The sequence below is a fragment of the Zingiber officinale genome, chromosome 1B (genome assembly GCF_018446385.1).
Source record: "Zingiber officinale cultivar Zhangliang chromosome 1B, Zo_v1.1, whole genome shotgun sequence".
In the NCBI taxonomy this organism is placed as follows: domain Eukaryota; kingdom Viridiplantae; phylum Streptophyta; class Magnoliopsida; order Zingiberales; family Zingiberaceae; genus Zingiber; species Zingiber officinale.
Genome location: NC_055986.1, coordinates 159,079,370 through 159,094,963, shown reverse-complemented (window position 1 = coordinate 159,094,963; position 15,594 = coordinate 159,079,370). Strand labels below are relative to the sequence as shown.

Sequence of the window (15,594 nt, the reverse complement as noted above, 5' to 3'; positions counted from 1 at the left end):
CCTCTGTCCCTAATACTCTTATTTTTCCTTCTTCTACTTCTAACGTTGGAAGACCAACGCCAGGGACTCCTTCCGTAGTTTGGTTTTGTTTTGTAGATAGGAGTGAAGTCTTCATTCAATCAGTGAGACTGTCACATCCTCAACTTTCCAACTTCATGACTTCAGATAGAATCAACAACAATTAGCAAAATAAAGTTTTTTTTTTATGTATCTTTATTTGTTATACTATTTTGTTAGTTACTTATATTTGTGTATTATTTATATTTACTAAAAAAACAAAAAATATAAAAAGTTTCTCTACCTTTCATAGTATGAAGAGAAAAAAAAAGATAACTGTGATTTTAAGAGTGATCTATTAATGAAACATAAATTATGGAATAATGAGGGGTTCCAAACTACTAAATTGATTTGTTTGTATCTTATATTTTTATATTTGTTACTTTATTTGTTTTTGTTACATATTAACAAATTGTAAAAATAAGCAAGAACAAAAGCAAGAAAAATTATGAATGTCTATTCATCCCTTTAGCGGCATCATTGATCCAACACATATATGCTACGAATTGATTGAATGTAGAGAAGTGTCTACAAAATTGAGATGGAATTCCAACATCCTATTTAAATATTTTAATTGAATATTTTTATAATATATTTGTCAACATACTATATTTTATATTAAATGATAAATTAAAATTGAAGAATATTGATGAGAATAAAAATTAAATTAATTTATCAATTGGGTCAAATACAAACATTTAATTGCATATCAATAAAAAATAATCTAATTTATTTAGTAAAATTTGATTTTGCTCACTCCAGATACTTCTCATGTCTAAAGATTAGGTGAAGAAAGATAAATGACTGAATAGTAGCATAATCATTTATTAACTAATATGTATTTTAATTAAAAGTTTGTTATATCATGATTGTAAAATTTTTTTTAAGATAAATGAGAAATCAATTGATGCATTTATTAAGATAATTGTATTTGTTAACAAGATTGATAAGGTTGAAAGTCAAGGAAAAAAAATAATCAATTTTTAATGTCAATTACACATTATTATATCCATTTTTGCCGACTAATAATATAACCCATGTTATTGACAAAAGATTATTTATTTATTTATTTATATATTAAATATTGGAAAATATTTTTGAAAGGTATTAATTTTATATAAATAATAAAAAATAATTTTAAAATTTTCAAAATAATATTTTTCTATAGACAAATTATTTTCTATTATAGAAGAACTAGTTATATAAATAAATTCCTCAAAGGGAAACCTTCTCGGACCACACAGCCATGGAAGATGCATCGACGGAGCAAAACGCAGCGGCGGCGGCGGCCGCGACCATGCCCATGTCGCGTTTAGGAGCGTATGAAAACGCCGTGGAGTTGGTTGAGACGGCGACGGAGGAGATACTACTTCTGTGGGCGTTGCAGCAACCGGCGTCGCGGCGGCAGAATCTCTTCGTTAGACACTCGTCGCAAACCCTCGCAATCGACGCCTGCGGCCAACACCTTACCATCCACCAGTCCCCTTCCTCCATGGTAAAGTGAAATCCTTTAAATTTCTTTTTGCTCGAAGTCCTTAGTTCTCATGCGCAAAACCATTTCTTATATTTCCAGAGCATGCCTGGAGTTACCGGGGCCGTGATGTGGGACAGCGGAATTGTTCTCGGCAAGTTCTTGGAGCATTCTGTGGATTCGGGAACCCTACGTCTCCATGGAAAAAGAATCATTGAACTCGGTGCTGGCTGCGGCTTAGTTGGGTAACTTTGATTCACTTATCTTTCTAAACCTATGCATTGAATTTAATACCTGCATCTGAGTTAATATGGTCGCTTTATGAAAGCATATTGTTGAAGCTTATCCAATGCTCTTTCGTGTGCTCTTTAGCTGTATAGCAGCTCTCTTGGGCGCAGATGCCGTTCTGACTGACTTACCTGATCGGCTGAAGCTTTTGAAGAAAAATGTAGATCAGAATGTGGAGAAAGGAAATAGGCGTGGTTCAACGCTAGTCACTGAGCTTGTATGGGGTGATGATCTGGATCAGGAGCTGCTTGATCCCTTGCCTGATATTGGTAAGATATGTGTGCATTCGTTTCCTCATCTACTGGTTTGAATGATTAATTTTCTATTTTATTTACCGTAATGAATTATATAGCAATAGCTTCAATACAATTTGTGAGATGCATTTGCACATAATTTTGGTATATGTGGAATCATGGATATGGTAGGACGCCTCTAAAACCCTAAGAGGCTATGCCTATTTGTGGAATAGGATAACAATCTTCCTTGAACCAATGGTTTTTGAGGAGTACGGATGGTTTCCTTTGGGTTTTTTAATTTTCGTTCATTCAATCAGGCAAAGTAATTATTGCTGATGCTTACATGACTTGAAAATAGAGAGCAGGGAGTCTACTTTATGTGCTAAAGAAACTATGCCTTGCTCTTTCGTTGAAACCAAATTATGTTTCCTTTTTCACGGTCAATTTCCAGATCTACCATGTCTTAAATTGGAACAAAAATGGAAGAATTTACTCTATACTACAGTCATATATAAATATGAAGGATCTAATATACAAGGATAAGGCCCTAGGTACTAGTTTGCACTCCTTGTAAGGAAATTGGCATAAACATCTAGTGTGGTTATTGTTCCTCTTTGATTCTTCACAAAGAGATGAACTTCTAGCTTGCTTTTCTTTACTAAATGCTTAAATATGAATCTTAAATTAGTTTCTCTTTTTCCCTTATAAATGTTTTCTTTAAGTTGCTTTTCTGATGCTGGATGCCGTTTGGTAAAAAAATAAAAAAATAGGGAAAAAAAGTTATTGAAACAATTAGCAAAGGTGTAAGATACATGCTTTAAAACAGCAGCTGAAGCTGCTGCATATGTGACCACTTAGGATTTTTCAGTAGCATATCACATTGTATATAACATACACAATCCTCTATATGTAGAAATTTATTATGGTTCAAACCAAAGTTGCAAGGTACATGCTTTAAAAGAGCAGCAAAGTGGCTCCATAAGTGACTACTTAGGCATTCAGTAGCATATCGCATTGCATCTAACATACACAATCCTCTATATGTGGAAATCGAATGTGGTTCAATCCAAACTGGATTGAACCAAATCAAATGGAAGCCATCATATTTTTTTGTCACCGCAACAAAAATTAGATTTAGCGTCATACTTATTTGCCCTAAATAATTTTCCTCTAAAACATATTTGGACATATTTTTTTTTTAAAAAAAAATCCCTAAAAGCTAGTCTCCCTAAAAGCGTTAGGGGCATGGTGTAAAATATCAACCCGTGCCGAAGTTTTGGTCTCAGACCGAAACGATACGGTTTTGGTATTGTGCCGTGCCGATACAGTTTCGGTATTTTTTTTATTTATATATAGTAATTATTAGATAAATATATTTATTGTGTATAATTTAAAAATAAGTTGTATATTGATTTTATATAAGTTATTTGAACAACTTAATGTGGTTAGAAAAAATAATTAGATATAGTTTTCTTTAAAAATATATTAATAACTCAAATTAAAATTGATACATTATAATTATATAAATTAATTGTTTATTCATTTAATTAATTGTTAGTTGAAATGATATATATTTAAAATAGTAAAAAAATCAAAATATCAATTAAACAGTAAAAAAAATACAAAATAATAATAATAAATTATCAGAATATAAATATGATTTATTAGAATTTTTTAGTTTTTTTTTAAATTTTTTTTAGAATTTTAAATAAAATTTAAAACAGTAAAAAAAGAATTTTTATAATATCAATTAATAATTTTTTATTTAATTTTAAATATATTTTTTATATATTTTATAGGGATAATTTAATTGGATTTATGAAAGTCTATTCGAAATATCACATCTCGCTTGGAATTATTTAAATTAATTAAATATGTTTTTTCTTTTTCTGTACAACGTGCGATCGACGCGAGGCGGCGCCAGAGGCGTCGCGCAATGCTTCCAGTGCCTGTGGAGGAGTTTCACGACAGCTTCAGCGTTGGCGGAGGCGTCGCACAACGCTTCCGGTGCCAACGGAGGCTTCGCGCGACGCTTTCGGCGTCGGAGGAGGTGTCGCGCGACACTTCTAGTGCTTGTGGAGGTGTCTCGCAATGCTTTCGACCTCGGTGGAGGCATCCTGCGACACTTCCAGCACCGTGGAGGCATCCCGCGATTGTCAATATAGGTTATTAGAGTTAAATTAACAATTTGTTCCCAATAATCCTATAGACATAGACAAGTTAACAATTTATCTTTAATAATCTATACAAAGACATTATAATTGCATTAAACATTAATCATTTACAATTTAACATTAAATATTTATATAATCTCCTATCAATTTAATAAAAATTTCCTTTTATATTAAAATAGACAAATAAGTTATTAGAGTGGAGGAACTCTTCATAGACATAGTTAATGATGTCCTCAATGATTCGTCCATCTAAGGAGTCAACAACGTCTCTAGGGATTATGCATAGTGTGAAGAACCTTCCATCTTAAGATTCTCTATGTGCTAAGATTCTTACTGATAATTGATAGAGAAAAATATCACAAAAGTCAAATCAAATTAGAATATGTAATTTCAAATGGAAAGGGAAGATATAAAAACAAAATAAACACACTTGAGCATTCATGTAAAAGAGCATCCATATCAGCTTCCCTACACATAGAATTTATCTTAAATTTTACATGTTATATAAAAAAAAATCTTTGTATCGGCTATCCTATCTATTCTCTAAATTTAGATTTCATGAATAATACTTTTCTAGATTTAGGGAATGAAATTCATTCCCTAAACATTAAAATATCATTTAATTTGGGAGAGAGAAAAAATAAATGGAATGAATTGGGTAATGAAAAGTAGATATTACATAGGGAGAGAGAAAAAATAATAAAAAATGTGGAAGAGAGAGAAGAAAACAATAAAAAATAAAGATAATGGAAATTTTATGATAGTTGATGTAGTGTGTAGTTAAAAATGATTGTCTAAATTTAATAAGTGGATGATTTGCCTCAAATTTTAGAGATATTATAGAGAAACTGATGTGGATGTCTAAATCATAATTGAGTACAAAAACCTATAGTTTGCTCAAAAAAAAAAGATGCAGTGTCTATAGTATGAAATCAGTTACTAAAAATATGAAAAATAAGCCACAATTTGATTTTTCTGTTCATCCTCTTATTGGTCTTCCTCAGTAGCCTCAATACCCTGCTCATTTTATCTGTCTTCCTTTTCTTGTTGCTGTCCTGCGTTGATTAACTCAATCGATTTTTTCTAGAGCTCATCCTTTCTTTTCATTATAACCTTTGTAACTTTTAACCAAGTAATAAAATGTCTCACCAATAGTCCATAAGCAAGAAATCCCAAATTATCAATTTAAATCTTATGAGGCGCTTTGCAATGTTGCACAAAATTGATTGAAAGACATTGAGATGATAACCATTGTATTTTTTTTTTCAATTTAAAGCCATGAAACAGCTCTTGCTTGCTTCACAGTATCCCATTACATGTTGCTTAACAGTTTCAAAGACGCTATGTCTTTTTGAAGGGAGGAAGATGAAAAAGAAAGGAAGAGTATTGGGTGAGGGAAAATGGAAAGAAAGAGAGAGGGGAAATATTTATTTTGTTTGGTCTACTTAAAAGGAGAGGAAAAAAAGGAAATGAGAGAACATGACAACTTGAATCATTTAATTTTATCATTTCTAAGACATGCAAAGTTAAACTGGTCTTGTCACTTTTTCACTCATTGGACTGTTCTTGGAACACTTTCAGAATATATGTTCTTGGTTTGGTATCTTATAGGTGTTGATTTAAACATTTGTTTTGCATGTGTTCAATCTTTGCAGCTTCAATATGACATGTTTGACAATGTTAGTCATATAGATTGTTATATGCTATGTATTTTATGTTTTATGTTGGACACAATGGTAAAGTTGTGGTCATGGATTCGAGTCATAGAAACAGTCTCTTGCAATGCAGTGTAAGGCTGCGTACAATAGATCTTTGTTGTCTGACTCTTTCTCCGGATCCTGTATATTATGTTTAAGAGATGTCGTAAGGCAATCACCTTAAGGTTTGTACTATTTATTTCGATAAATAAAGATTCATTATTTGAGTCCATTTGAATGATCTTAAACTCATTTACTGAATGTCTGTAATATGATTCATAGCATAAGAGAACTTGTAATTGGATTACAACTATTGAGCATCTCTACATGTCTAATTATGAAAGTATTGAAATATTCCCTAGTTAATGAATTGATATATTCGGATATCATCAATTTTGTGAGACTAGCACGGGTTATACTCCTTTGTCTAGCTAAGTAACTGTTACTCACTAGCTGGAGACATTGGGTTGTCGAGAGTTAAATGTGGATGTTAGTTATGGTAACTAGTTCATTGGAGTGATCTGCTGTAAGAGTTCATATGATTCTCTACATATATGGATATGCCTGTGAAGTTCTTACCGCAGCTCTAGTGTAAGTTTCCACTTGAGGTATTCAAGTCACCTTGGTCATGGAGGCTTATACTTTGACATCTTAAGCAAACCATCTCCTTGAAGATGTGAATTCGAGATGATTGGATATAAGTCGAAGTGCCTTAAAGTGTTTGGATAACCCATAGAGGATTCAACACTCCTTGCGAGGAAACATATATCCTATGACCACTTGTCAGGATTGTTACTCAAAGTCTTTGCAAAGCATCACATGCTAAGAGTATGAGACTCTTAGACACATGTAAGAGTAATTTGAATCCACAGGACGAGTTAATATTACTTGGGCTAGGTGTGACGTAATCAGTTTAGTGAAGACGGACACATAGACCATGTCTTGAATCAAGTGAGTATAAGATGAGTGAAAGGAACAAGGCACGACTCACTGTAGCCGCTGAAGGGTTCAGAACTAGTTCTGGAATCAACTATGATTTTTTGGTTAATTGGGGATCATGATGTACTACTAGGTGTCACTCATGATCGATCCACAATTAAATAGTTAATTATGGACGACCAAAATAAATCGGAAGCCTATTGAGTCACACACACTACGAGTATCTAAAAGACATAAAACAAGTTTGAGAATTCAATTTTCAGATCAAGAGATAAGATGTTTGGTTAGATCAGATGTAGGGCAAATATGGAAGATATTTTGTAAGAACGAAAGCGTGGATGAGCTACATCTCTTATGGAAGAGTTAGATCCTGTTTGGTTTAGTAATAAACCAAATTGGTTTGATTTAAACCAAGTTGGTTTGTTTGTGAACCAAATCAAGAGGTTATTGGGCCAAATTTTGGTTAAGAAATTGGGCCGAGTTTAGACTTTTTAATCCAACTCATTAAGAGAACCTATATATTGATGTAGAAGGGAGAAAATTAACAACCAATTCATTATTCGTGAATTTAGGTTTTTGGAAACCTAGCCTCCCTCTCTCTCCTCTCTCCGCGGTTGCCCACCAAAAGCCAAGGAAGAAGTTTTTTTCCCTCAAGCTTTCTCTTCTTCTTCCTTCTCTTGGATCACATCGCCTCCATGCTTGGTTAGTACCAATCGGAGGCGAACCTTGTTGCTCACCGGAGTTGTCTTGAAGAACTCGACGTGGATACGAATAGAGGCAAGGTTTGTGGACGTCGCTAAAGTTGATGCACTTTTCCCTACGCATCATCCATAAGATACAAATGCTACCCTTATTGATCAAGGAACATGGATCTACACTTGTGTTGGATGCTTGTACCCCAGTTTGAGGAGCATAGATTAAGATATTGTCAAAGCAACTTATAATTAGAGTTTTAAAATTAAGGCACCTGCCCCCAGGGCGTAGCACAGACGGTGAGCGCATGACATCTCTGGCGTAATGGTCAGGGGTCGATTCTCAGGAGCTAACGACCTGGTTTACTCCTCCATGCGCTTGACGCCTATGTACCTGCATGTACCTCCCTCCATATCCGTGGAGCCGACACTAGGGGGGTTGCTAATGTAGCAGATCTACATTTTTTTTTTTTAAATCAAGGCCCCAGGTGTGAAACTAAGAGTACTTATATCATGTTCTTATTTGACATGTTATGTGCATTTCATAGGTATCAACTTTCAGGCTAAAAGAATATTAAAAATCTTATGGTCATTAACCTTAGCTATATAAGTTCCATGGCAAAATGACATCCATGTATCCAATCTCATCTCAACGTAAGTTATAGAGTGAACTTGATGCTCAATGTTCCATCTCTCATCATATAGAGCCTTGGCAAGCTCTAGCTTCTAGAAAGTTGATCTTTTACTGAAGCAAAATCTTATCAGTAATAATTTTTATTTCAGTTCTCGGATCAGATGTTGTGTACAGTGAAGGAGCAGTTGAAGATCTATTGTTGACACTAAAACAAATTTGTGGGTTTCAGACAACAGTTTTTTTGGCCGGGGAACTCCGAAATGGTAGCAACTGTTAGCTCTAAGCTCTCTAAAACATGCAACAACAGATTGCTTATATCTCTAATTGGCAGATGCTGTGCTCGAGTACTTCTTTGAGGTTGCAATGAAAGAGTTTCTCATTGGTCGAGTTGATAAGACACAATGGCATCCTGATTACCGTAGTGATCGAGTAGCACTTTATGTTCTCGTAAAGAAACGATAGAAAATCCTTAGGTGAGATGAAGCCTTGTGCGTGCTTCAATACTTCTTGGAAGTTGCAATTGAAATTTCTTGTTGGTCGAGCTGATAAGAGGTAATGACATCCTGATTACTGAAGCGATCGAAATAGCACTTTCTGTTCTTTTAAAGAAATGACAGGAAAGTTGCTATTTGATCAATCTGTAATTTCGTTTTTCTTACTTATAATATTTATTTGTAGCATAATCTCGTGTTGCAGTATAGACTTACCCTACTTGCAATCAAGTTACATGTACCAGAATTTGACATGGAATGCTCATTTTGTTGCAGAATCATGCACAGGAACTAATCAATTCCATTGTGAACTTCTATATTTGCTAGATGGTAAGATCATTTCCTTGGATTAATATCTAACTACAGTGCAAATTATAAGGTGTGTTTCAGATATAAATTTATTATTTTTTGTTTTATTTCGATTTTGATCTTAACTTCTACAAAATTGGTCGATAGTTCATCATCAAATTCCAATATCTATATTTAAACAGCCCTAATGCAACAATTTTCCTTCGAGGAACTGAATGATGAGGGGAAAAAGGGTAAAATCTTGAAAAGTAGAGGGAGATGGAAGAAGCAATTTTTTAACATGGGTTGAAGGTTTTGATTTAATCATAATCCATGGCCAAACTTCGAGTACCGTTGTTAAATAAGTTGATTATGTGCTATCATGCCAACTTTTGTTCTAAATAAATTTATATGTGAACCTTACATTAAATCATAGTTAATCCATAATGTTCCACATAACACATAGTTAATCCAGCCCTAAGAGCATCAACGTTATGCAGATGTGTGCAGGTGGTAGTGTTCTAAAAGCAAGCATGGGAGAGAAGATTATACCTAGCCGTTTAGAAGACGAAGCATGCGTCAATTAATTAGAACGTGTTAAAATCATTTTAAATTTAACGAAAACAATTAAGGATTTACTCTCCTGGGCTGATAGTAGTAGGCCTTGCTTTCTTGAATGTTTGATACGCTTGGTCCATTGAAGTGACCCATTAAATTTGGGCGGGCGTGTCACTCACAAAGGGAAGGACAGAAAAAGGGATTGCCGAGGAACGAAATGGCCTCGCTCAAATCGCAGGCCGCCGCCATCGCATGCGCTCGGGCCGCCCTCTTGCTCTCCTCCCTCCGATCGCCGCCGCGTCCACTCTACCCGATCTCCTCCGTACCTCCTCAGCACGATAATGCTGTCGATTTCCTGGTGATCATTTCTTTCACGCTCTGGCCTCGATTTGCTTTTTCAATATCTATTCTTTGCATCATCTCGAGCTCATCTAGGTACCTGTGAACTTGCGGAGATCCAGGGAGCATCGGAGCAGGAAATCGGATTTCCTTGAAAAAATAGAGCTAGGTTTCCTCGTCCTGTTGTTGTTTTTGCTCTCTCTCCTTCTGTGGGTTCTTGTTTCCCTTGAATGGAATTGAGTCAAGTGGCAAAAGATACGGTAAGAAAACTTTCTTCTCTTTCTCGAGTCTTCTGTGTTTCACGAGCTAGCTTCTTGTGTTCCTTTCTTTCTTCGATCGTTTGGTACTTCCTTTCGTTGATTTCGAAATCAAACGGTGCTGATAAGCCTGTTGATAGACACTTGGGAATGTGCACACATCTTTGTATGGTTTTTCTGGATCTATACTCTAATACACGGAAACTATCTCAGATTGATAGGATGACTAATTTGTTCAACCTTCTTGTTGCATTCTGATTTTGTTGTAGTTCGAGGTTCAAACGGTGGCTATTATCTCTGCATTAGAACGCAGTTTTACTTGATTGATTTAACTGACGTCTGCAAGTAATTTAATGCAAAGTAAACGGTGGAATTTCAACTTGTGACCTTCCCTGTCTTTCTCAATTTACACTTCACTTCTACTACCTACTTGCATCAAAGAACCTGTCTTAGATTTGGAGGATTTTCTACCAATATGCAAGAGTTTAAATCAATATAAAGCAATTTTGTCACAATAGACTCTACAAATGCTAAAATTATCACATGAAAACCTTCAACATTTGTGATAGTAACTTAGGTTGTCACAAATGCCCTAACCAATTATGATGAGTTGATGATTTATCTCAAAGCCATTACAAATTGTTATAGCTAATTTTCATGGATGATTTTCTATGACAAATGAACCACACCGTTGCAATTTCATTGAAACTTGTAATGCAAACTATATTGTCGCAAATAGCGATCACATATGCTTTACCAGGCACAAAATAAAAAGAACCATCAGCTATTCATTCTTTATCTCTACCTAAACATGGGATAGATATCTAACAAATATTTGATGAGCTAGCCTTATGATTAGCTGCACCAGAATTAATAATCCAAAAATACAATAGGGTTTCTAATCTGGAATGCCCGATAAAAATGTTATAGGGAGATTTTTTTATTATAGAAAAAATAGTAAATTTTTTATTATTGATATGACATTTATACGACACATTGGGGTTATAAAAAATCTCATTTAGGGATTTAATCATTGGAGATCCCCTTAGTTGTAGAACCATAAATTGTTTATATTTCAGGATTTACTTTCATGGTCGATAATAAATTTTTATAGATCTAGACGATCATTTCTATGCAAGATGATAATCATATATTAAAGAGGAAGGATAGGGATCCAAGCCTATGGTAGGGGATAAAGGTCCAGAAGAGATTGGATAATTCAATTGTTTTTCTTTAAAAAAGATAAATCAAAAGATGACCCTAAACAAAAAGTTAAAAAAAAAAATGCTATTTGCTATTTTAATTTTTGCCATTTTGTTTCTTCTCACAACTAATTATCTTAAACTTTTCCCCAAACACAACCTATCATACTCATAAGAAGCCTGCCTCTTATTTAAGCCTATAAATTTTGAAGAATATATTAAACATTGATTACAAGACGCTTTATGTAGCCTTCCATCATGCAATTGCTAGCGATCAAGTTTCCCTTTGCCCAAATCGTCTCCGCAACCAAAGCAGGAAGCTAATATTTATCACCTTTACAAAAGACGACGACTTGAAGTCAGACTTCTTAATTACTCCCATCCTTGGGAGCAATACCAGGGGAGGCTCGCAGCTGGCTCCTCGGAGAAGAAGCTGCTGCAGAGCTCCTCCCCCATGAATTCCTCCTCCAAGTAGCAGCAGTTATTCTCCTCCTCATTCCCCAAGCGCATTGAAGAAGTGTTCTGAGACTTGAATTCCATCAAACAGTGTCGCTGTTGGTCGTCCAACACCACGGCGACAGCATATGGGCCTGCTTCATCGTTCAACACCGCGCTCGTGTCGCTGTCGGAGGCCCCGTCCTTGGTGTAGATCAAAGCAGGCATTCCTTCTTCCTCCACTGCTTTCATCTCAGAGCGTTCCGCAATCTTGCCTTTGAGCTCTCTTATCTGAGTCCAACCCATTAAAACAGGGATGAGTCATGAGACGCGTAGCGGAACTCGTTACGACAATCTATCGAATAACTCGTCTGCATGCTTGCTCACCTCTGCGAGGAGCGCCTCCTTGACGCGGTGGAGGGCGTTGCAGTCGAGCTTGAGGGCGTCGTGGCGGGCGCTGAGGGCGGCGTAGTCGCGCTCCATCTGCTTCGTCTTCCACCGCGCGCGGCGGTTCTGAAACCACACGCCCACCTGGCGCGGTTGCAGGCCTAGGTCCTGCGCTAGCCTTTCCTTCCTGTCCGGCTCCAGCTTGTTCTCCACCTCGAAGTTCTTCTCCAGGGCCTTCACCTGCTCAGCGCTAAGCCGCCGTTTCTTCTCCCCCAACGCCGGTTCCGCCTCATTGATGCCGGCAAGATCCTCCTCGCACTCCTCAAACTTGCCCCTTTCTTCCGCTGAAGCAGTTGTGATCAAATTAATAATCCCTAAATTTGAAGCCACTAACCCCCAAAATAAAAATAAAAAAAATCAATCTTTAGGGGATTACAGACCTTCAAACGAATCGGAGCTTCTGAGCCTCTTCATTCGATCTCTTCTTGTGAACCAAAGATAGCAAGAACAGCGAAGTGAATGGTTCCGACTTGTTTACCTCGGGTTTTGATTCTTTTCACGGCTATCTTCTCTTCTACCCGCGAGTTCACGAGCACAAGCTGCACAATTGTTTCCTTGATTCATCAGATTCTTGGAATGGATCAAAGATCTTGATCTCGATCCTATAAAGTTCGAGGATCCACTGATTCGTCCGTGTGCGGGTGGGTATGCAGCGTTTGATAGGAGGGGGAAGGTATAAATAAAAGACGAGACAGTTCATTGGTTGGAATTGTGTTGAAAGGGGCCCGCTCGAGATGGAGACACGGTGAAAATGTGGGAGAAAATTTAGCTGAGAATTTAATACAGTGGACCCCATATTAAGAGAGATACATTGGATTAAGACAAAAAGGTCGCCTTTTTTTTTATCTTTATCTTTTTTGTTTCTTTATGTATAAAATTTTATAGAGTAATGATACGGCGTTCTGCGACTCTTATATATATTCGGGCGTCTAAATTAATTTAGATATGGTCATCTGTTTTTCATCTTTATCTTTTTTATTTGTTTATATATATATATATATCTCTGATTTATTTCCATGACTGAGCTAAATTGAGGCATTCCAAAGTGACTCCGGACATCTGAATTATTTTTGGAGATACTGATTCATCTCAGTCATCTAAATCAGGTACGAAAATGACTCGGGTGATATAATGTTACCTTGTTTACTTAGTATAACCCACTTTCAATTGATTTAATGATGTTCATACTAAAAATAATTTTAACTTTATTAGTAATTTCAACTTCTTATTATTTATAATCTAATTTCTACTATCTGTATCATTTTTCTAGTCACCTCAATTCTGTTCTTCATCGTTCTCTCCTCTTCTCTCTCTTCAATTTTTACTATAATTTTCTCTTTTTTATCCTTTTTATATCATAACACATCAATCCATTTATTTTTGCTCTTTTGCATATCGATATAATCATATCAATTCATCTATATTTTATCGATTATTCTAAAAAAATCATAGTTGTATCTATTGTAAGTACTTCGTGGTTGTTTTGATGTGATTAATGAAGTCATGTTAGATCCTGTTATATTTTGATATCCCGTGTCTAAGTGTGCAGGAACCTAGGAGCATAGAAGTTGAGCGAAAAACATAACTAGCGAGAAGGACGACATGAGAGAGAGTCGATGGGCTCGGTGCGTCCGAAGGATGTGCTGCTACAGAAGAGTACGTTGGCGGACGAGAAGGGAGCGCGCCACATTTTTGAAGGATGAGAAGTTGGAGTAGAAGCTTCCTCGAGGAGAAGGCCGGAAGATGGGCCCATGTGAGCTCAATTCCGAATGGTTGAAATCACCAAAGTGAGCGGAGTAGCAAAAGAGCCAATGAAAAAGTGTGGAACTCTGCAGCAGTTGTTGAAGGCGCCCTCACGCCTTTCTGGTGGAAGGCGCCTTCAATCCTTTGAAGGCGCCTTAGATTAGGCAAAATTAACCGATAGCAAAGATAAAATCTTATCTTCGCTTGTCTTGTTGGAGGCGCCTTCTACCTTGTTGGTGGCGCCTTCTAGTCTCGGATAAAATTTTCCAAGGACTATAAAAAGACCCTTGGACCTAGGAAATAATCAACAACTTAAGTATTCATTTCCTACCTTATTCCTGAATGTTCAAAGAGTATAAGAGACTTCCCCGCCTTCAACGAAGGAGATTTTTAATGTTTTCTTTTGTCTTGAATTAATAACCATTTAAGTTGTAACTAAATAACTCTTTTGTCTCTTCAAAAAATAATATAGTTTTAAAAATGATTAAAAGCAATATATATTTGTTAATTTTATAATTTTATTTCATTTTAAAATTTCTAATTTTTGTTATTTTAAAAAAATATATTTTTAAGTCACGGTTAGGCTCATTACCTAGATTGGGTTCGACATGTAATTAAGTCATGCTCAAGGTCTATGTTGTGCCTGACTGGAATTGTGTATGTGTTGAGTTATCTTTGTTCAACTCGGCTTGTGAACAATGTTAAACATAATTCAAATAAGATTGAATTAGACTAAATCGAACCAGGCACGAGTGATCCTAGGATTTATTTACACTACTAGTTGACACACATTGAGGTTGATAAAGAACATTTTGAAACAATAAAATCAAATTAAAATATTATAAATTTATTATTAAAAATGAGGATAGTTATCTTGTACTTAAATGTGGTAGCTTGGATTGGTCTCTATTACGTAGGAAAACTTATCTTTTTTTCCTCATCGAATGGATGTAGATGAGAGCCACAAGCTCTTTATTATATGGAATAGACAACTCAAAACCATTAACATCAAAGGTGCAATGCATCAACTCGTCTATTTTGTACCTATCAAACCAAATTCAACAAACTAATTATACACACTAAAAAAAATGTCTATTAATGATCGAATTAGAAATGAAATTTATTAGCAATGAAATTTAAATTTCATCTCTAAATTAGCGATTAAATTAATGTTGAACCGCTAAATTGTTTCTTTAGTCTTTCTAAATATATGTTTTTTTAAAATAAAATAAAATAAAATAAAATGATATAGTTGGTTATGCTTCACTAGAGAATCAGTGTGACGGTGGTCTCATTATCTAATTTTAAAGTCAATTCTACACATAACACATCAATTTTCAAGATTTGGTAAACTTGTTCTTTCTCCATGACGTATGAAGATTAGCTGAGTAATGAACATAAAAATAAATAAATAAGGTAATTTCTTATTTATCTTTGCATTACTATAATTTTTGAGCTCCAAGTCCGGGAATAATTTTATTTTGAGCAAACAAAATTTGTGAAATAGGATTTTATTATTATTATTTCATTGGAGAAATTTCTTAGCTTTGGACATGAACTAGTGGATATTTATTGACATATCATTTTGTCTCTCCAACGTGGACTAGTGGATATACATTGGCCAATAAATTTGGCATTCAATTTGA

At 35.3% G+C, this 15,594-nt stretch overlaps 2 protein-coding genes across 3 annotated transcripts; one reads left to right on the top strand and one right to left on the bottom strand.

Annotated features, from left to right (window-relative positions):
* The first annotated feature begins 1,281 nt into the window (after nt 1-1,281).
* On the top strand, nt 1,282-9,072 carry LOC121986208 (protein N-lysine methyltransferase METTL21A-like). Of its 2 annotated transcripts, XR_006113357.1 has the most exons (6): nt 1,282-1,552; nt 1,631-1,773; nt 1,901-2,085; nt 8,338-8,451; nt 8,520-8,740; nt 8,956-9,072. XR_006113357.1 is itself a non-coding variant. In XM_042540070.1 (5 exons), the coding sequence occupies exons 1-5, from the start codon at nt 1,304-1,306 to the stop codon at nt 8,648-8,650; spliced, it is 822 nt and encodes a 273-aa protein (XP_042396004.1). In that variant the 5' UTR covers nt 1,282-1,303; the 3' UTR covers nt 8,651-8,949. The 2 variants fall into 2 exon arrangements, 1 of the variants encoding a protein (XP_042396004.1); XM_042540070.1 differs by lacking the exon at nt 8,956-9,072 and having other exon boundaries at nt 8,520-8,949.
* A 2,417-nt stretch (nt 9,073-11,489) lies between these two features.
* LOC121986220 (homeobox-leucine zipper protein HOX13-like) lies at nt 11,490-12,868 on the bottom strand. The gene is made up of 3 exons (XM_042540086.1): nt 12,586-12,868; nt 12,146-12,489; nt 11,490-12,049 (listed from the first exon to the last, which is right to left on the bottom strand). Exons 1-3 carry the CDS (start codon nt 12,617-12,619, stop codon nt 11,696-11,698), a joined length of 732 nt encoding a protein of 243 aa, XP_042396020.1. The 5' UTR covers nt 12,620-12,868; the 3' UTR covers nt 11,490-11,695.
* Nucleotides 12,869-15,594: the final 2,726 nt, after the last annotated feature.